The 21,153-nt window shown below is 44.0% G+C and overlaps 2 protein-coding genes and 1 long non-coding RNA gene across 5 annotated transcripts in view; 1 reads left to right on the forward strand and 2 right to left on the reverse strand.

Moving 5' to 3' along the window:
* Window positions 1-3,670, reverse strand: part of LOC133467413 (ras-related protein Rab-38-like) — a 14,799-nt gene extending 11,129 nt beyond the window's left edge. For 2 of the 3 annotated variants that reach the window (XM_061752263.1, XM_061752265.1), the window contains exon 1: window positions 3,551-3,661. In XM_061752263.1, the coding sequence (XP_061608247.1) occupies window positions 3,551-3,569 (19 nt within the window). In that variant the 5' untranslated portion in view covers window positions 3,570-3,661. Of the gene's footprint in view, window positions 1-3,550 lie in introns of all 3 variants that reach the window. The other variant, XM_061752264.1, reaches the window with a different exon arrangement.
* Window positions 1,084-20,930, reverse strand: grm5a (glutamate receptor, metabotropic 5a). The gene is made up of 18 exons (XM_061752235.1): window positions 20,707-20,930; window positions 18,988-19,269; window positions 18,792-18,925; window positions 17,068-17,332; window positions 14,345-14,459; window positions 13,788-14,037; window positions 11,231-11,466; window positions 11,043-11,164; window positions 9,234-9,358; window positions 9,003-9,171; window positions 8,135-8,261; window positions 7,922-8,039; window positions 7,571-7,757; window positions 5,995-6,153; window positions 5,632-5,757; window positions 5,381-5,563; window positions 5,143-5,312; window positions 1,084-4,345 (listed from the first exon to the last, which is right to left on the reverse strand). The coding sequence occupies exons 2-18, from the start codon at window positions 19,213-19,215 to the stop codon at window positions 3,754-3,756; spliced, it is 3,306 nt and encodes a 1,101-aa protein (XP_061608219.1). The 5' UTR covers window positions 19,216-19,269; window positions 20,707-20,930; the 3' UTR covers window positions 1,084-3,753.
* LOC133467422 (uncharacterized) lies at window positions 4,332-8,605 on the forward strand. The gene is made up of 2 exons (XR_009785223.1): window positions 4,332-6,551; window positions 6,690-8,605. It is a non-coding gene; the product is annotated as an uncharacterized LOC133467422 (long non-coding RNA).
* Window positions 20,931-21,153: the final 223 nt, after the last annotated feature.

Genomic DNA, 21,153 nt, shown 5'->3' on the forward strand with positions numbered 1-21,153 from the left:
ATATGGGAATAAGCATGCTGAATAAACATCAGTGCGCTCGAACTCATGTCCTTACAACTTGCATCTTAAATGTCAACTTATCGAAACCCTAAACTTGTGAGCAACTGCAACCCACCCAGGCTTCAAACCCTAATTTGAAACATGAACCCTGTCTTGAAACGCAACATTAAAAACCTAGCCCAAGTCTTGAAACTCTACTTTGAAGCCCCAAACCTTTGTTTGAAACTCTAAACCAGACTTGAACCATTATGCGAAACCTTAACCTATCTTGAAACCCTAATTGGACAACTTAAATCCTAGTTTGAAACCCTCACCTTTGTTTGAAACCTAACACCTGACCCTGTCTTGAAACCAGGGGCTGTGCACAAATGCGCGGTGACACAAATGTATCTACGGCAGCGAAGTCCAACGGCGCAAAAGCAAATTTTGGCCACGGTACGGCGAGGGATCCCGGTTAAAGTAAGCCATTTTAAACTAAAAAGAAAAAAAAGCTTTCGGAGGGGGAAGAGGCAGTCAAAATGCACCAGCGTACTACTCTTTCCTGGTCAAGACATAGTTTTCAAATAATACAATTGGATTTTTCATTTGTTGGACTATTATTTTGGAATGGTACAAGGAGTAACGATTCAATTCTGATTTGGAAGTCATTCGTTACCTTCAACGTGAATAGCGAATCGGCATTTAGGGGACAAATCCAAGCACTACTTGAAACCATAATTTAAAACCCTAACAATTATTAAAGTTCTAACATGTATTTGAAACTTAAAACTAAAAATGAAACCCTAACATTTGTTTGAACCCATGGCTGAGACTTGAAACCCGAATTTGAAACCCCAATATGTAACTCTAATCATAACTTGAAACACTATTTTGAAACTCTGATGCTGGCTGGAAACCCGAATTTGAAACCTTAACCCAGCCTCGAAATCCTAACCCTTGTTTCAAACCTTAAAACAGACCTCAACCTAATCCTAACCTGGACTCGAGACCTTACCCTGACAACCAAAAGGTGATAATTGATCATAACTAAATATACTTCAAAATAAATTGTAAAATGTGTCCATTTGCACAGGAAACAACTCATTTCAATTCACTTAACTTTATTTACACAATGACTAATCACTCAGTGTAAACTAGTATGCTTGAAATAAACAAGTTAATAAACGATTAAAGGTAAACTGCTTTTGAGCTGAGCTAACTCATCAGTGTATAAATAAGATTATAAAGAGTGTCTTTTGGCACAAAGCTACATGCTAACATGGCAACACTGCAGTCAAATTGCACCAACGTGTGCGTGTAAACATGCAGCAAACACACACACTGTAAATCTTAAAAATCACCTCATCAGAAAAAGAAAAACATTTCACTTACGATCAATAACATAAATCATTCCCACCCATCTGGTGTTTTGGGGCTGAATAAAAAAAAAAAAAAAAAAAACATTTTAGTCTGGCGCTGCTTTTACGCCTCATTTGTAAAATGAGCCCATAGTGTACGTACAGGCGGGTCACGTTGCACAAAAAGGTAAAAGTTAACATTTTCAGGTAAAAGACAAAATCTTAAAAAACAACTTCTCATTAATTATTAACATAATTTCAGCACTCTGCTACACTATCGGTCCTGAGGTGGTTTTCGGTCCACTTTAAACCACGCTGACATTCACGCTAATATTTTTTTTTCTTTTCTTTCTTAAACTGCAGCTAAACAAATGTTTGCCTGTGAGCTTGTATAAACTTTTACAAAGTACTAGTCCATAAGAAAAACATACACAAAGATGCAAACAGCACAGCATATTAATATTATTAGCTAAAGTGGAACGTGGGATAAATCCGCTTTTAAAGTTGCACGTAACAAACGGTCAGGAGTCCCCGTGTGACCTCAAATTAGTGAGCATCAAGGCATTAACTCGAAAAAGACACGCAGGAAGTTACGCAAAGTAAACAGATGCCGTCACTTGTTGCTAAGGTCAACGTAGACTGTTTTGTTATTTTTACATTTGACAGGGCTTAACGTTCACATATGCATTGTTTCCAATGGGATTAATAACAAATCTGAATATATCAGATCAGCATTTCAGATTTCAACCTTGGAAATTTTGCTGTAAACACTTCCTGGTCCTCCGAAAAAGTCCCCCTAAATAAACAATAGTTAACAAAAACAATTCTGAATATTAAACTGTACAAAAAAAAAAAAAAAAAAAAGTCTCAGTTAGTTTCATATTTCTTTGGAATGTGAAGCTTCAAAGTGGGGGAAAAAAACATGAATGCGTATGGCATCTTTGCTCAGCTTTCTTTTAACATTAGCATCTCATCTTGACGTTTTCGCCGCCTGTTGCAGTGAATTCATGTCGGATTCGGAACAGGACGTGGAAAGTTCCTGGAAAAGCCGGCATCTCTTTAATTCCCGCTTCAGCTTCCATTTAGTATTAACAAGTCTTCAATGGATGGTTTTTTACATGAATACATGTAGAATCAGGAGCAGGATGAGGGTATTTCCTGGACATCTCTGAAGTGATACATTCACAGTACAAAGTGATGAGGATGAAAGGAAAACCTGCTCTCGCTCAATAGCTTCCTGTTAGCATTAACATGTCGTTTTGAATTGATTTAAAAAAATATCTATTTTACTCCTTGATGCAGTGAACCCATTTTGAATTAGGAGCAGAACATGGAAAGTTCCTGGAAAAATCTATTTGCGCAGCGATAGATTCACGTTCACTCTTTCGCTTCCTTTTAGGATTAGCATTAGAATGGCAGCTTTCAAGTTTTCCTCAGCTTCATATATTCCGCCCCGCGTTATTAGGAGTCCCACGTGGTTTCCAGGCAGGACACGCCCCCCCCTGCAACATAATTGGTTCCTGCGTCGCGGGAAGGGGAGGCTACGCAGATGTAACGCGATAACCATCCCAAACATGCATCACATTTGTACGAAATAAAAAGAACTTTGTAATGGTTACGTTTAGGACTAGGATTTTGGCTAAGGTGGTTTAAAATGGGTTAAGGGTAGGATTAGTTTCCAGGCAGGACACGCCCCCTCCTGCAACATGATTGGTTCCTTTTTTTCCCGTCTGGAAGGAGGTGGTCATGTTCTACCGGGATCCATCAGCCAATCACAGTGCAGGAGCGCGTGTCCTGCAATATTAGTAATGTTGGAGCAGGGTGCGTCCTGCCTGGAAACTATGTGGGAATCCTAATAACGCTTCCGCCCCACTGCATTTCACAATGTCCTTTGAGCAGCAGGACATGGCTAGTTCCTGGAAAAGCTGCCATGTTCTAAAATTCTAAGATATGAGGCACAAGGAAAACACAAGCCTCTCTTTAAATAGTTTCCTTTTAGGTTTAGCATTAGCTTGTCATCTTCCCCGGATGTGTTTCTCAGCCTGATGTAGGATAAGGAGGAGGATGTGGATAGTTCTTGGAAAAGCTGCCAACTTCTAAATTCCAAGGAAGGAAAGCTTGTTCCCGCTTTAGCTCCCTTTTCATGTTACATTAACATGTCATATTCACTTGTTGATTTATTATTATTATTATTATTATTTTTTTTTACACACCTGATTGCGGTGTACCCATGTCAGATTAGGAGCGGGACATGGGTTGTTCCTGAAAATAAATGGCAATTCCGCAGCGATAAATTCACATTCACACTTTCACTTCCATCAGCATGTCCTCCTCACTTGTCCCTTAAAAGTACTTTTCCATGTAAAACTTTTCCCCTGTTTTGAAGGCACCACAAGTTTGGTCCACGGGAGGGGGTTTACAGAGAGGATGCGCTCTGGCTGTAGTGTCTCGGCAGCAGTTGCCCGTATTCCGCTTCGGAGGCGCCGGATAGCGAGCGAGAGGAGCTAGCGTCGCAGCTAGCCTCGGAGCTCAGCGAGGCATCCCGGAATGGCGACGGCGGCGTGAGCACGGCCAGCTCCTCCGTGTCTCGGACACGGCGTGCCAGGCGCTCGTACAGCTTTCCGGCGGGGCTGTCGGCGTGGGCGGCGGCCGGAAGCACCGCGACATCCAGCTGATTGAAACTGTTGACCACGCAGTTGATTTGTTCCATGACGGTGGCGCCCTCTACGGGGCCGCCCATCATGCCGAGCTCGCCCACGGCGACGACGCTGATGTCACTAACAGGGGGCTCAGAAGGCAAAACTTGTGCGTCGTCTCCGTCTTGGAACCATCGAGTCTCGCCACCTGTCGTCACCTCACCCCCGCCGCCTGTGGAGAAAGGCTTGATGATGGCGGTCTGGTTGGCTTCTACGGTGTCCTTCTTCTTGACGTGGAAGGTCATCCTCTTCCAAAGGTTGGGCCTGTAGCTTCGCTCGTTCTGCTCCCAGGCAGCGGACTTCCCGTTGGACCTGAGAACAAAACTCTGGTCACAATCGCAAACTTCAATGCTCCACTTCCTGGCATTACTCCCACCATCCCCCCTTCCCTCTCTCCTTCCACATAATTGTACATTCCCGTCCGTTATCCCTCATCTTTCCTCGAAAGAAAAATCCTGATGAAATTCCCACAGGACCAACCAAAATGAGGCCGTTTCTCAGCTCAGGGACCCCCCCCCCCCCCTGTATGTACTTTGCCTGTCGCTGCAATGTCAGATTAGGATCAGTCCGTGAGTAGTTCCTGGCAATGCTGATATTTCTGTGGCGATAAATTAATTGTACTGTTTTTTTTTTTTTACGTTGGCTCGGACTTATTTTTGTCTTAAATGGTGTGTGCGGGGAAAAGGGGTGTGGTATCTGTCATGATGTTGAAGTGGTTTTAAACAGACTATTAACATTTTTAGAGCGTGTGTGTGGGCGAGACATGGTGTGTGAAATCTGTCAGTTTGTTGAAGCGGGTTTAAACGTGTTTTGGCAATTTGTTTCAGGGTGTTCTTGGTAGTAGGCCAAGTGTGTCAGGATTTAGAAGGGGGTGCAGTGTTTTTAATCTTTTTTAGACTATGCGCTGGAGAGGGGGTGTGCCAACTGAGTCAGGATGTTGAAGGGTGGTTTTTTTAGGGTGCGTGTGGGACACAAGAGTAAGCGCACCTAACTCTTGGTATGTTAAATGGGGGGCATGGCTTTAACCGGACTTTGCTTTGATATTTTTTTAGGATGTGTGCAGGGGAGTGGGGGTGCGGCGACAGGCGCCGTCCACGTGGAACACCCACCTGACATTGTCCTGCGCGGACGAGCGGCGCCTGAACAGGTTGGCCATGCTGCTCGACGGCTTGGCTGCCTTGGCGGCCTTCTTGGCGTCGCCCACGTGCATGCGCACCACCGTGGACGTGGTGAAGGCGCTGCGCACGTTCTTCTCCGGCTTGGCCAGCATGATGTACACCTGATGGCGCGGAATGCAAGCTCAAAACGGCGGGGGATAGTTTAGTGAGGAGCGGCTGCGGTGGTTACCTTAGGCAAGAACATGCAGCAGAGCGCCACGGTGGCACTGAGGCTGACACTGAAGCACATGGTGATGATCTTGTAGTTGGAGCCAAAGTAGATGGGCACAAAGGCCAGCCAGATGATGCAGGTGGTGTACATGGTGAAGGCGATGTACTTGGCCTCGTTAAAGTTGGCCGGAACGTTACGAGTCTGCGCCGAGAAAAGAAGAAACCCTGCAGAGATCGTATCGACTAGACGTAGTTCATGTGCATTCGTACCTTGAAGGCGTAGAAGGTGCAGCTGAGGATGAGCAGGCCGTTGTAGCCCAATGGCGCCACCACCCCGAGAGTGGTCAGGTTGCAGATCAAGTGCACTTCACGTATGCTGGGGTAGTCATGAATCACCTGAGGAGCGCATTTAATGTTTTACATCAAACTTTTTAATACAAACGCCCGCTTCAACATTTGGTGCACCCCCTCTTCCTCTCAAAAAGCCCGGGAAAAAAATGGCAGAGCAAAGACCGTTTAAAGCCACGCACCACCTTCACCATCATGACAAAGTCGCCGCACAGCCTCTCTTCATCCCCGGTGAAATTGTTGAAAGAAATCCACACACCTCCCTTTGACATCCTGCACACCCACCTCTGGGGGCTCGATGACAAGCAGCGCCACAATGATGGCGAGCTGCAGCAGAATGAGCAGGAAGGCGATGACCAGCTGAGCGCAGGCGGACATGAAGCGAGGCTTCTTGGTGCAGATCTTCTTCTTGCTGCCTGCCAGGATGCGAGCGATGCGATTGGTCTGCGTTCCAAAATAGATCAAGTGCTTATTGAGCGGTTGAGCACAAAGATATAAATGCATATATATAATCCCCCTTCCTCACTCCCACTACAACATGTACCCCAGCCAACATAGAACAAATATAATGCAGTCCATGTCGCTTTCATCCTCACATGGCCTCCTACAGTTTATTCTTCACTTTTAGACAGAACTGGAAATAACATGCATCTAAAGGATTAACACCACAATGCTTTTTCATTAGCTTCAGTGTGCTGCTACAGCAGCGCAGATGGTTACCAGCGTTGGCAAAAAGAGGGAAAAATGTGATGATCCAAATAGAAGCAGAAATGCAGATGCTGACGTAAAAAACCCGAATTATCTACTACACGACAGTTGTGTCGATAATGCATCTTGAATGGGTGAGTGGTTTTACTTTGTTATATTAAACTACTTGTTTACGCTTTTTATTTGATGAGGAAATATTTGAATACAAGATCATTTTAAAACTACATATTTTTATCCATCCATCCATTTTCCGTACTGCTTATCCTCACTAGGTCCTGGGCGTGCTGGAGCCTATCCCAGCTTTCTTCGGCCGAGAGGCGGGGTACACCCTGAACTGGTCGCCGGCCAATCGCAGGGCACATAGAAACAAACAACCATTCACACTCACATTCACACCTACGGGCAATTTAGAGTCCTCAATTAACCTACCATGCATGTTTTTTGGGGCGTGGGAGGAAACCGGAGTACCCGGAGAAAACCCCCGCAGGCACGGGAGAACACGCAAACTCCACACAGGCGGGGGCGGGATTTGAACCCGCGTCCTCAGAACTGTGAGGGAGATGTGCTAACCAGTTGCCCACCGTGTCACATATTTTCATATAGTATCTCATTAAAAAAAAAAAAAGAAATATAGTTTTACTCTAGTTTAGTTGCATCTATTATTCTTATATATTTAAAACAAACATTAAAAAATGTAAAATATTTAAATACAAAATCGAAAAATTCCAGCATATAGTTTTTTACATTATTTTGGTTATTTTTAAAATGTATTTGTTATGCAGGTTAGATTGTTCAAATGTTGTTTAAAAACTTAATACAAGTTTTATGTTGCCGATGTTTTGACCCTGGAAGGGATTATTTGTCAGGCTTTTTTTTTTTTTTTTTTTTTTAAAGACTGAGTGGTTTTATTTCATTTCAGTTTTATTATACAGGACTTCACCTATTTCAACGTTAAGAATGTTTAAAAGTTGATTAAATCACATGCACGGTACCACTTTATGATGGTGACAGATTAACGTTTCATTTAGTTCTATTTATTCTAATTACGCAGTGGTTTAACATTGTTTCCTGTGGGAAATTAGAACAACTTGCAATATTTTGTTCAGCTTTGGAGGTGATGGCGGATAGGTAAACAGGAAGTGACACTTTGCACCTTGGTGACCAGGGCGGAGTAGCTCATGGCGGGCGACAGGCCGATGCCGAGCCTCTGCAGGTAGCAGTAGACGAGGTGCGGCTTGGCGATCAGGCTGAACGTGCATGCGTAGCCCAGACAAATGCCCGCCAGGATGATGTAGCACAGCTCGCGGCTGGACGACTTCACCACCGGCGTGTCCCAGAACCTGTCGGCCAAGCGGATGACGGCGAGAGTCACGTGACTGCTCTGGAGTTGCTGGTACCGTATGGACAATGTTGTGTTGGTCATTCATGTGGCCAGGCTTGTTAGCAACCCAGCAGTTTAAGAGAGGAGCAAGACTTACAAAACAAACGGGCCCTTTTGACTTACTTGATGAAGACGGCAGTGACAAAGAACGTGGCCAGTAGGCCCAGACAGGCGAACACGACGGCGGCGATGGGTTCTGGATCTCCCCAGCGCACGTACTGCACCGGGATTGGCTCGCAACCTGTGCGCAGAAAAAACCCGGAAAATTCCATCATTGGGTTTTTGTGCATGTGATTTAAAAACATTTTTTTGGGTAGTATTTTAAATTTTTTTTACCACGCAAGTCGTCAGTGGGCCACGAGCCCAGCATGCAGGCGCGACACGTGTACTCGTCGAAAACAAACTCGTTGTCCTTGCAGGGCGTGCATGTCCAGCAGCAGCTCACCTCACCTTTGCGGATCACCTGCCAACATCGTTCAAAATCGGCTACACAAACACTTTAAATTCTGATTTTGAAAATTGGAAACAAAAAAAAGTCACTGAGGCTTTCAAGATGAATTGTGACGACGAGCGCAGCTACTGCGGTCACTTAAAATCAACAGTTTGCTTGTTTTTATCTGACATAAAGCAGTTAATTACAAATCAACAGTGTTATTGTTTTGATATAAGACACAAATGCAGTGTTGCCTTGAGATATGAGTGTAACTGATTCTGTAACCATGCTTGGAGCTCAAAACACCATGGAAATTCCATTAATCAGTTCCAGCCTCCCCTGCAAAAAATAAATACAATTGTGATGCTACTTTATATTTTGGACTACTGTACTTTACAAAAACACTTAGTAATACCGCAGAAATTTAGAAGAGTTTCACAACTACTTTAAGTTACTTAGCAAGCTGCAGTAATATTAGTCATTATTTGTAGAACATTAAGAATAAGTATTGTTATATTGTCCGTTCCCTTGTTTCTGCTCTGTTTGTGTTCAAATATCCGTGGTTTACAAAGTTACACCACCGCCACATAGATGCCATTTGATAATCCGTCTATGGCGTTTTGCATTGTTTCTTAGCATTAAGGTAAGCAGACTTTCCTAAGGCAACATGGTTGGTTCTTATGACGTTTAAGTGACAAGGAACCTGTTCACATTTCACCATTTTGTGGCAGAAGTGGTTGAAAACCTCGAGTATTCTTGCGGCGGTCTCACCTTGATCTGGGCCTTCTGGCAGGGCTCGGAGCAGACGGAGCGTATGAGGTCGCTGTCGTTGCTCCAGATCTCCTGGTCATTCATGCGCAGGCCGCCCTGGTCCCAGCTGCCCACGTGCACGTAGGCGTACTCGTCCTCGGACATTTGCTTGAAGTTCATGATCTCGTACCTGGGACGAACGCGGCGTCAGTGCGCCGCCGCGTGTGTGGAAAGCGTCTTCCTCGTTCTCACCTGCCAGGTGAGTCTCCGTTCTGGTCAAAGTGGATGACTTCTCCCGACACGCCCGTGAAGTTGGTTTGCATCAAGAAGTCGAGAAGCTGGCGGCCGTCGATGGGCCGCATGGCCTCACACAGACCCTGCACACAGGAAAACCTGAACATTCCTTAAATATACTCGTATTAAAACCCTACTTTGAAATTGAAAAAAAAAACTAAAAAACTATGGCCTGAAATCCAAATCCAGGCTTGAAACACTATCTCTTGTTTGAAACCCTAACCAGAGATTGACAGCCAATTTTAAAACCCTAGCACCCTAAATTTGAAACCCTAAACCTATCTTGAAACGCTAACGTCAAACCTTAATCCATGCTTGGAACCCTACTTTCAAACCTTAACTCAGGCTTGAAACGCTAATTTCAAAACTTGATATATTCTATTCAGTAATTTGAAAACCATAACCCTTATTTGAAACCCTACTTTAAAACTCCAACCACTGTTGAAACCCTCACCCTGACTTGAAACCTTAACCTGAGATTGACAGCCAACTTTAAAACCCAAGCACTTGCTTGAATCCTAAATTTGAAACCCTAAACCTAGCTTGAAACCCTAACGTCAAACCCTAACCCCTGGTTGAAACCCTACTTTCAAACCTTAACCCAGGCTTGAAACGCAAATTTGAAAACTTTATATATTATTCTATTCAGTCATTTCAAAACCATAACCCTGATTAAAAACCCTACTTTAAAACTCCAACCACTGTTTGAAACCCCAAACACAATTTGAAACCCTAACCCAGGCTGGACAACCTCCTTTCAAACCCTACTTTGAAACATCACCAATGGCTTGGCACCCTACTTTGAAACGCTTAACCCTTGTTTCAAATTGTAACTCAAAGACTTAAAATCGTATTTTTGAACCCCAACCATAGTTTGAAAGTATAACATAGCCTTGAAAACCCAATTTCAAACCCTACAGTACATTAAAACCGCACCACTGACTTGAAACCCTAACCCTTGTTTCAAATACTAACTCAGGCTTTAAACCCAACTTTAAAACCCTAATCCAGGCTTAACATCTTCACTTTAAAGCCTATTTTGAAACCCGACTCTTGGCTTGACACCCTAAATCCTGTTTGCGATGCTAATCCAGACTTGAAATTCTGAAATGAAACCCTAGCACTGGCTTGACACCTAACCATTGTTTCAACTGCTAACCCCGGCTTGAAACCCTTCTTTTTAAAGCCCAACCCTAATGTAAAACCGAAATCCAGGCTTCCATTCAAATTCTACTTTGACACCCCACCCCGGGCTTGAAACCTTATCCCTTGTTTGAAACCCTAACACAGACTTGAAATCCTACATTGAAACGATAACCCTAGCTACAAACACTACTTCAAAAGCCCAACCCATCCATCCATCCATCCATCCATTTTCTACCGCTTATCCGAGGTCGGGTCGCGGGGGCAGTAGCTTTAGCAAACCGAGCTTCAAACCTTAATTTGAAACCATAATGTTGCTTTGAAACCCAAAACAAAGCAGGTAAAGAATCTGCATTAGTGTTGGAAATGGCAGAGGGGAATACGAAAAGCCAATTGACGTTTTATGATGGCCACAGTTTAACACATTATTCCTTTCTGTATCATTTCCTATGGGACGTCCATAATCCAATTGTGTTCTAGAGATAGACCGACGTGTTTACTTTCAGGGCCGTTTTCGCTCGGTCGATCCCGATTGTGTTCGTCGTCAGAGGTTCAGCTCTCGTGACGTTCTCTCTATTGTCACGTAAACGTTCTGATCTGGTTGCAGTCCCTCCAAGGATCTACCTTATAGCCCGGGCAGAGGTCCTGCTGCATGGCGTGCAGCCCGTACGCCATGGAGTAGAGGGCGTTAATGACGAAGCCCATCTTGGTGTCCTGGGCGTACTGGTGGCGCAGGGACTCCCTCCCTGCACAGAACAAACGCTCTTACCGTACTGTCACCTGCTGGCACGGGCGGGAAGAAGACGTCTCACAGCTGCACGTGCGGTTGTAGGCGGTGCTCTCCTGCGGGACTCCCCTCAGCTTGCACTGGAAGCGGTGCTGCCAGAATTCGGGGAACCAGGGGTTCCTCGGGTTGGCGTCGGGCTTGAGCTTCAGGTAGTAGTCGTCGAACCACGTCACGTAGGCCGACTTGAGCTTGATGGTGATGCCGCCCGCCGCCTCGCGCTCCAGCCCGTCCGTCACGTCGTAGCGGTCCGCCCAGCCGTCGCTAAGCACGAAAAGGAACGCAATTAGAAACATTTAGTCACTTTTTAAAAAATTATTATTCATTGAACTACACTTACTGAAGTTTACTTATTTAGTTTGGACACACTTTTGAATCTTTTTAACTGTCATACAAGTGTAAAATAAAGATAACCAAAGCAAATAAATAAGAAAAACCTTCTTAACCTTATTAAGGAAGGTTGTTAAATATATTTTAGAAGTTATCATTTATTTGCTTAGCTTGCATTAGTATTATGGACGATTTTAGAAAGTTGGGTGCGATAAATCCAACAAAGGTGTATTGTGAAAATAAGGGTTTCAAGCCAAGGTTAGGGTTTGAAGGCTGGGTTGTGGTTTCAAGCTAATGTAAGGGTTTCAATACTGGGTTGGAGTTTTAAAATGAGAGTTTCAAGCCAGGGTTATGGATTCAAATTGAAATTTGAAGCCAGGTATTAACAATCAGTATAGTATATCAAGCCAAGGGTAGGGTTTTAAATTAAGGTTTGCATGCAGGATGTGGACAATTCCTATCGAGTGTGCTCCTCAATTGAAACAAGCGGTTTCCTATTTCGGTTCATTTCAACAGCATGAGATGATGTTTGTTCTTCTGTAGTAAAAGTGGCTACTCGGAAAAAGATTCGCTTCAAAGTTCAGTGTTGAGCTGAGTATGTGTGCGGATGTGTGTGTGTGTGTGTGTGTGTGCGTGTGTGTGTGTGTGTGTGCGTGCGTGTGCATTCGTGTAGGTGGTGTAGGAACAGGCGGTGGCGTGGTTGCTGCTGCCCCGAGCGCTCGTGTGCGTGGGTTCTGGTTCAGAAGTGATTCAAGCTATCAGAGTCAGATCCCCGCGTGCTTTCTAGCACGAGCGTGTAGCCTCTCTGAGGACGTGTTACAAAATGGACGCCCACGTCGGGCTTGTGTAACTCCAGGACACCGTCGTCAACTTTTTTTTTTTTTTTCAAATTTCTTTGAACAAGTGTGCACGTGTGGAGATGTAATCAAGCGGCGTCCGGCGGGACCTATGAGAATAGACGTGATCTTATTTGGCTGCAGTCCCAGGATGGTCCTCCCTTAACGTGTCAGCTCATGTGCTTTTCAGTCGGCTCGCGCTGGACGTTTCATTAGGGACAACTCCAACACAATAGCAAGATACAAGCGCTCTATCAAACATGCTAATAATACTCAGAAAACGTATTTAACAACTTGAAACCCAAATTTGAAACCTTAACCTGGGATTTCAACCCTAATCTTGGCTTGAAACACTAATTTAAAACCCTAACCCTAGTCTGAAAGCCTAACCCAGATGTGAAACCTTTATTCGAAATCCTCACCCTAATTTAAACCCTAATCGTGATAGCTGAACCCAGGCTTGAAAACCTTATTTGAAACCTTACCTTGAAAGCACAACTCCGGCTCGAAACCCTAATTTGAAACCATAACCCTGATTTGAAACCCTTATTTGAAACCTTAACCTTAGCTTGAAACCTGAACCCTTTCTTGAAACGCATTCTTCAAACCATAAGTTAACGCCCTAACCCAAACTTGAAACTAGAGGCGCAGCAAAAAATCGATTAATCGGATCGTTTAGTGACCTTGTTTAACATCAAATCGCCCGGATCCTTGGAATTTCAGGCTCTCAACAGTAAATATTCTCTGATTTCTGTGGTCCTCCATGAAAGCAGACTGATTAGCTTAGTGTTTAATCAAAATATATATATGTATTTTTTTGTGTGAACTTTGGAAAGCAATGATTAACATTTTTGCCTATTTTCTGACATGTTAGCGACCAAACCAGCAACTGAATCATAATCAATTTATGTTTAAATTTGAAATAATGTGAATAAAGGGATGGAAATTTAAACTTTAAAAAAAAATCCAATTCAACACTCGGTGTGTGCGTTACCATACGGCGAGTGTCGTGTTTTGCGATATGTAGTTCAAGGTTACTTTACATGTTTCTTCTCCTCCCACTGCAGCCCACATGTGCGTCTCCTAATGAGAAGAAGCATTTATAGAACACCGGGCAACCTTAAAATAAAACACCTTCTTGGGAGACGCGGCCAGTCGTGCGGCTCCGTCAACCCCCTCGCTTGCCGCTTATTCCTCCGCCCAACGGCAGCTGCAACCCCCCCCATCATCATCATCATGATCCTTCCCTTCCACTCCTGTGCATGCTTTCCTTCCATCCAACTCTTGAACACATTTAGAAAAAGGGCAACGGAGCGAGCACAAAGAATGGAAAAAGATGTACCTTTGGTTTCCATGGCGACGATGAAGGATGGATGATGGGATGTAAATGATGAGAACGAGCTCTCGTCCCAGTCTCACCTCCCCACCAGCAGGAAGTCGCCTACCAGGCGCTGGCGGCGCATGGCGGCGAGGATGCCACGCACCGTCATGCCCTCGCAGAAGCAGGCCACCACGCGGGCTTTGGGCAGGTGGGCCCGCAGCTTGTGCAGCAGCCGATCGAAGGCGCGCTCGCCGGCGTTGCTGTAGATCTTGTCCGAGTGCGCGATGCAGATGCCCTCCTTGGCCGCCATGTCCTTGAAGGCCTCCATGCCGCTCTCGCCGTAGTTTCCTGTGGGAGGAAAAGTTTGAAGTACAGGAAGTTGACAGTTGAAAAGGTTCAAAAATGCCTCAGGAAGCTTGAAACCTTAACCCAAACATCAAACCTTAATTTGATACCGTAACCTTCATTTGAAACTCCAACAGAGGTTTGAAACAATTCTTTGAAACCCTAACCCTAACTTGAAACACCAAATTGAAACCCAGGCTTTAAACCCTCATTTGAAACCCTAACTCAGGCATTAAAACCCTAATTAATCTTAATCTTTTGAATTCTCCCTGCAAAGACAATAGGGGGCGCTACCGAGCCACGGTCTTACCCTCTGTGTGTATGGCAGAAACGTAGCTCCAGTTGTACCTCTTGACAATGTCCACCATGGCTCTGGCCTGCTGCATGTCCGACGGCACCACCCTCATGAAGTACTTAAACAGGCTCTGGAGCAAGGACAGTCATTAAGATGGACGTGCATTTGGTCTTCAATTAGTGCAGTAATACAACCCCAATTGCGATGAAGTTGGGACGATGTGTTAAACATAAATAAAAACAGAATACAATGATTTGCAAATCATCCATCCATTCATTTTCTTCTCCTCACTAGGGTCGCGGGCGTGCTGGAGCCTATCCCAGCTATCATCGGGCAGGAGGCGGGGTACACCCTGAACTGGTTGCCAGCCAATCGCAGGGCACATACAAACAAACAACCATCCGCACTCACATTCACACCTACGGGCAATTTAGAGTTGTCAATTAACCTACCATGCATGTTTTTGGGAGGAAACCGGAGTGCCCGGAGAAAACCCACGCAGGCACGGGGAGAACATGCAAACTCCACACAGGCGGGGCCGGGGATTGAACCCCGCTTCTCAGAACTGTGAGGCAGACGCTCTAACCAGTTGTCTACCATGCCGCCTAGTTGCAAATCATGTTCAACCTATATTTAATTGAATACACTACAAAGACAAGATATTTAATGTTCAAACTGATCAACTTTATTGTTTATAGAAAATAATCAAATATAGCAAATAGCAAATAATTTTATGGCTGCAACACATTCCAAAAAATGTGGCAAAAAAGACGGAGAAAGTTGAGGAATGCTCATCAAACACCTGTTTGGAACATCCCACAGGTGAACAGGCTAATTGGGAACAGGTGGGTGCCATGATTGGGTACAAAAGGAGCTTCCCTGAATTGCTCAGTCATTCACAAGCAAAGATGGGGCGAGGTTCACCTCTTTGGGAACAAGTGCGTGAGAAAATAGTCGAACAGTTTAAGGACAATGTTCCTCAATGTACAATTGCAAGGAATTTGGGGATTTCATCATCTACGGTCCATAATATCATCAAAAGGTTCAGAGAATCTGGAGAAATCACTGCATGTAAGCGGCAAGGCCGAAAACCAACATTGAATGCCCGTGACCTTCGATCCCTCAGGCGGCACTGCATCAAAAACTAACATCAATGTGTCAAGGATATCACCACATGGGCTCAGGAACACTTCAGAAAACCAATGTTAGTAAATACAGTTCGGCGTAAGCCAGCATCTGTGATGGTATGGGGCTGTGTTAGTGCCAATGGCATGGGTAACTTACACATTTGTGAAGGCACCATTAATGCTGAAAGGTACATACCGGTTTTGGGGAAACATATGCTGCCATCCAAGCAACGTCTTTTTCATGGACGCCTCTGCTTATTTCAGCAAGACAATGCCAAACCACATTCTGCACGTGTTACAACAACGTGGCTTCGTAGTAAAAGAGTGCGGGTACTAGACTGGTCTGCCAGAAGTCCAGACCTGTCTCCCATTGAAAATGTGTGCCGCATTATGAAGCGTAAAATACCCCAACGGACACCCCGGACTGTTGAACAGCTGAAGCTGTACATCAATCCAGAATGAGAAAGAATTCCACCTACAAAGCTTCAACAATTAGTGTCCTCAGTTCCCAAACGTTTATTGAATGTTGTTAAACATGACCCTGTCCCAGCTTTTTTGGAACGTGTTGCAGCCATAAGATTCTAAGTTAATGATTATTTGCTAAAAACAATCAAGTTTATCAGTTTGAACATTAAATATCTCGTCTTTGTAGTGTATTCAATTAAATATAGGTTGAACATGATTTGCAAATCATTGTATTCTGTTTTTATTTATGTTTAACACGTCCCAACTACATTAGAATTGGGGTTGTCGTTCACCTTTAGCTACAACACGACCCCCCCCCCCTCCTCGTAAAGCAGACTGGCCAATCGCAGCGCAGATAAATGTACAGAAAATAATTTTGTTCAGGTTTTTGACACATCTTTGCTCTTTTAAAGGGTATTTCTTGAAAAAAAAATGGAGCGACGACCTTCCGGGTAAGCCCAGGGGCGGGGCTAATTCCACGCCCTGATAATTAAACCTTTATAAACTGGCATCCGGGTGTTTCGGGGACTTTTTCGTTGTCCTGGCTTTGTAAGCAGCTGCTATGACACTAAGGCTTGTTCAATAAATCGAATTAGCCCAAAAGCCAAGTGTCTCGAAGTCTTCATTCATTCCTGCCCAACGGAAGCCGGAGTTCTCCCGGGGGACCATCGACTCAGAACCACAGGGGAAAAAAATCCACCTCACTTGCAAAGCTAAAAAGGCAAGCCATGCACGCTCTTGGTTGCAACATACAGTACAGTATGTATCCTTGTAAAAAATGCATTTAATTGTTAGCTTGTTAAACAAAATGGTAATGCTAGACTACCGTGTTTAGCAAAAGGTGACTTAATCATTTAAGCCAAAATCTTTCCCTAACTTGGCCGACAGGTTAGAGCGTCAGCCTCACAGTTCTGAGGACCCGGGTTCAATCCCCGTCCCTGCCTGTCTGGAGTTTGCATGATCTCCCCGTGCCTGCGTGGGTTTTCTCCCGTAGGTGTGACTGTGAGTGTGAATAGTTGTTTGTTTGTATGTGCCCTGCGATTGGCTGGCCTCCTGCCCGATGACAATTGGGATAGGCTCCAGCACGCCCGCGACCCTAGAGAGGAGAAGCGGCTCAGTAAATGGATGGATGGATGTTTCCCTAACTTTGTCACTGAGAGTCATGCTGGTGGCTGAGTAGGCGATCTGCGGGATGTTGAAGAGCTGCAGCAGGTTCTGCACTTGGATGGCCACTGAGCTGGACCCTGGGCCGATGAGGCCCACGATGGGCTTCTTGCTCTGCGGCAACGGCGCAACGCCATCAGGTGCGGTGCACCTGGCATGGCTCTCCTCCTCCTCGGTGGACACCAACGTGTCCCGGATGAACTCGATGCTCTGCTCCAGGGCCACTGCTGAGTGCCAGCACGAGTCCCTGTGTGGGCATACAGAGGTGTGCCTCAGGGGTCTGTCCTAGCACCACTCCCATTCACTCTTTGTATCAATAGAAAAGACAGTTTCTTTCTAGTGACGATTCAAGTAAAAAGCCAAATTGGATCTTTAAGTGGACTACTTTATACTGTTTGTTGTTGTTGTGCCTTTTCCGGAAATGACTTCCTTTAGATTTCTGATTGGCTAACATTGACTTAGCCTGAATTTTGTTGTTGTTGTGTTCATTTAAAAATAATAATAATATAATAATTGATTTAAAAAATATGTATTATTTGTGTGGGAGGAGATTCCTTTAAAAAATTATATCATTGGTATGGATAAGGCTTTTTAAATATCGCTGGTGTAGATATATATATTTTTAAATAATATCTTTGGTGTGAGGTGGCACGTGGATGACTGGTTAGAGCGTCTGCCTCACAGTTTTGAGGACCGGGGTTCAATCCCCAGCCCCACCTGTGTGTAGTTTGCATGTTCTCCCTGTGCCTGCGTGTGTTTTCTCCGGGCACTCCGGTTTCCTCCCACATCCCGAAACCATGCATGGTAGTTTGATTGAAGACTCTAAATTGCCCGTAGGTGTGAATGTGAGTGCGGGGATAGGCTCCAGCGCTCCCGTGACCCTTGGGGATAAGCGGCTCAGATAATGGATGGATGGATAGAATAAATAAAGTTAGAAAGATGCCTGCTGGAGTAACTATTTGCCATTATACTCCTTTCCACCAAAGCTGTTCAGTCCATTTCTACTGTATTGTAGGTTGATTGAAGACTCTAAATTACCCGTAGGTGTGAATGTGAGTGCGAATGGTTGTTTGTTTATATGTGCCCTGCGATTGGCTGGCAACCAGTTCAGGGTGTACCCCGCCTCCTGCCCGATGATAGCTGGGATAGGCTCCAGCGCTCCCGCGACCCTTGTGAGGATAAGCGGCTCAGATAATGGATGGATGGATGGATGGATGGATCTTTGGTGTGGATAGATTTTATTTTTATTTCATTGGTGTGGATGAGGATTTTCTTTTGATTATTGTTTATGTGGATAGATTTTCTTTTCTTAAACATCCTTAGTGTGGAATAGGATTTTTTTAAATGTAATTGGTATGAAAGGGGGCTTTTTAAAAAAAATGATTTGGTATATGGACAGCGACTTTTTAAAAATGTTGTTGTGTGGATGTTGCATTTTTAATATTGGTGTGGAAGGATAACTTCTCAAATATCATTGGTGTCCAGATTTTTAGGGTATCATTGGAGTGTATGGAGATTGTTTTTTTAAAGAAATAACACTGGTGGAGATGGAGATTTCATTAGTGCGTAATAGTGATTTTGAAATATACTGTATATGTATATATCATTGGCGTAGATGGAGATTTTTTTTAAAAACTGTAATAGTGTGGATTGATTATTTATTTGAAATATTGTTGGTGTTGAATGTACTTTTATTTTCCTTTTACCTGATCTCACAGCCCAGAGTGATATTGGGTAGGATGTTGGGGTCAGCATTGATCCGATCCAGCGTGTGCATCATGGCCTCCACCCTCTGGATCCCATACTGCTCGCGCACCGCCCCGCACTTCCTTTCGTGCACCTGAGAAAGGTCACCGTGCAAACGTCACGTCATACTTAATGCAGACAATCAACAGCACCCACCTTGTCTGCGGGCGGCTGGTGATGGATGGAGAACAGGGCTCCGATGATGATGTCGCCCGGGATGCGAGCTAGCACCCGTCTCTCGTTGTTCTGGGCGCCGACCCCGATCTGATCCCTCCGACCCAGTCGGTTCAACTCGGCTCCCAGTAGCACGCTCGTCGCCAGCAGCCGTGCGTAAACCCCCAATCTCCACACCATCCCGGCGTTCCTCCTCATGCCTCCCGCCATCTTCTCAGAGCTGAGGTCCACATGAGCGCCGCTCGCTGGTATCGGTTAGAGTTCCTGAGGAGAAAGAGAGCAGAATTTTTACATTTGTATAACAGTTTAATATAAACGTTGCACAAATGCAGCAACACACTGCTGTCCATGGTGCTGAAGGCAAACAAAATGAAGCTGGAGTGTGGCCAAAGGGGGCTTGTGGGTGGCAAACGCACACAATGCTCCCTTTTTATTGCCTCCCCCCAAGGAGGTTTTGTTTTCCTCTCCTTTGTTCTCTCCCCCCAAAATTAACTGACTAGCAATTTCCATGGCATTTTACAAGTATATTCTTAATTGCGACAAACCTGTATTTTATCGCAATATATTTTATACACATATTATGCCTTCATTTTCCAAGATTTTCTTCTTGTCCTATTACATCTTTATTCCTGTAAAGATAAGACTAAATGATAGACTTTTGTTTACGTTCCTGTAGACATCCTTCATTCTTGTACATTCTGACTTTTTTTCCGAGCAAAAATATTTTCCTGTGATATTGCAACTAAATTACTGTCATAAAATTACTTAATTCTTGTAAAATGACCATTTTTTCCCTCATAATATTACAACTTTAGTCTTCTGAAAGTAATACTTGTTTTTTAATGGAATGATATTATCTCATCACGTGAAGACTTTATTCTCATTAAATACGACTTCATTTTATTTATTTATTTTCATTTAAAAAACAACAAAAAATTGTGCAAAATATGACTTACTTTGGCATGATATTACAAAACAAATAATAATAATTAGCTGGCGACTTCCATGCAGTTTGGCGCATATGAAGATAAAAGGTGCACATCGAGGAATTTATTTGCCACGTTTAGTTGTTACAGTCTGCTTGCATTGGGGCCCAGTGGTGCAACCAGATCTATTTATCTATTTATTTCGTAATTTGATTTATAAAGGTCCTGATTTTTATTTTTTTACCTTCATACACAATGCAAAATAGGAGTTGTCCCCCTTCCAAATGAAAGAATGCATTCATTTCCATTCTAGTGTGTATTGTATTTATAATCACATTCTAGTGTGTATTGTATTTCTAATCAGCTTTTCGACATATTTATTTATATTTCTTGTCATCTAAAAGCCTATCTGGATTTATCGACGAATTACTTGAGATGAACAATGAGGATACATACTGCATGTTAGAAGCCTGCTGGCAGACGTCCAACTTTTGTGTGTGTGTGTGTGTGTGTTTTTAGACAAGCTTGTTTATGATTTTGTGGAAAGTAGCTGAATATTCAACAATTTGGTCTTTTGTTATTTTAATAGTGCAGGTGCTAGGGGTCGACTACATCTAAATGCAAATCACAAGTGAAGCACAGAAACACGTTGAGCCTTCTGAAATAGCACGCTATATGCTCTAGGGGGTCGATTTATAGATAAAAACATATTACACAGAAAAGAGCTGCTCTGAATTCAGGAATTAGCCACACTCAAAACTTCCTTTCAGCCTACCTGCTGTCCTCCAGCATCCAGGAAGAAGTCCACGGGGATGTGAGGATCTTCATCACAGAGAAATCTTCTACATTCTTAACGCTGATATTTCATCCCGTTTTGTTGGACCATGTTTAGTAAGAACATCTCTACTACCAGCACCTGCAGCACCAGCAAATACCCGTCGCAGCAGACTCTCGGTCTGTCTCTGAATTCACCGCCCCCGTCCCCTCCCACTCACGGACGGCTCCATGAGCACAGCATCACTGAGGAAGGAAGGGTTCGCTCTTGAGCACGGTGAAGGGTGGGTGCCGCACACATTTCAAAGCAAATCAGTAACAAATGCAAAATATTTACACCCAATCACAAAGTTAGCTTATAGTATTATTCATATAGGAATATGCTAATGAAACATTAAAGAAAATCGTATGAGTGATTTGGTTCATCATTTTGTTTAACTGAAGTCAA

This window comes from Phyllopteryx taeniolatus, chromosome 17 (assembly GCF_024500385.1).
Source record: "Phyllopteryx taeniolatus isolate TA_2022b chromosome 17, UOR_Ptae_1.2, whole genome shotgun sequence".
In the NCBI taxonomy this organism is placed as follows: Eukaryota; Metazoa; Chordata; class Actinopteri; order Syngnathiformes; family Syngnathidae; genus Phyllopteryx; species Phyllopteryx taeniolatus.

Excerpts from the sequence above, each read along its gene's own strand:
- grm5a (XM_061752235.1), bottom strand. The coding sequence starts at position 19,215 with ATGGCGGGAGGCATGAGGAGGAACGCCGGGATGGTGTGGAGATTGGGG. Across the intron at positions 11,467-13,787 it reads GACTTCCTGCTGGTGGGGAG|CGACGGCTGGGCGGACCGCT; the intron begins GTGAGACTGGGA and ends TTTCGTGCTTAG. Across the intron at positions 9,172-9,233 it reads AACGGAGACTCACCTGGCAG|GTACGAGATCATGAACTTCA; the intron begins GTGAGAACGAGG and ends CGTTCGTCCCAG.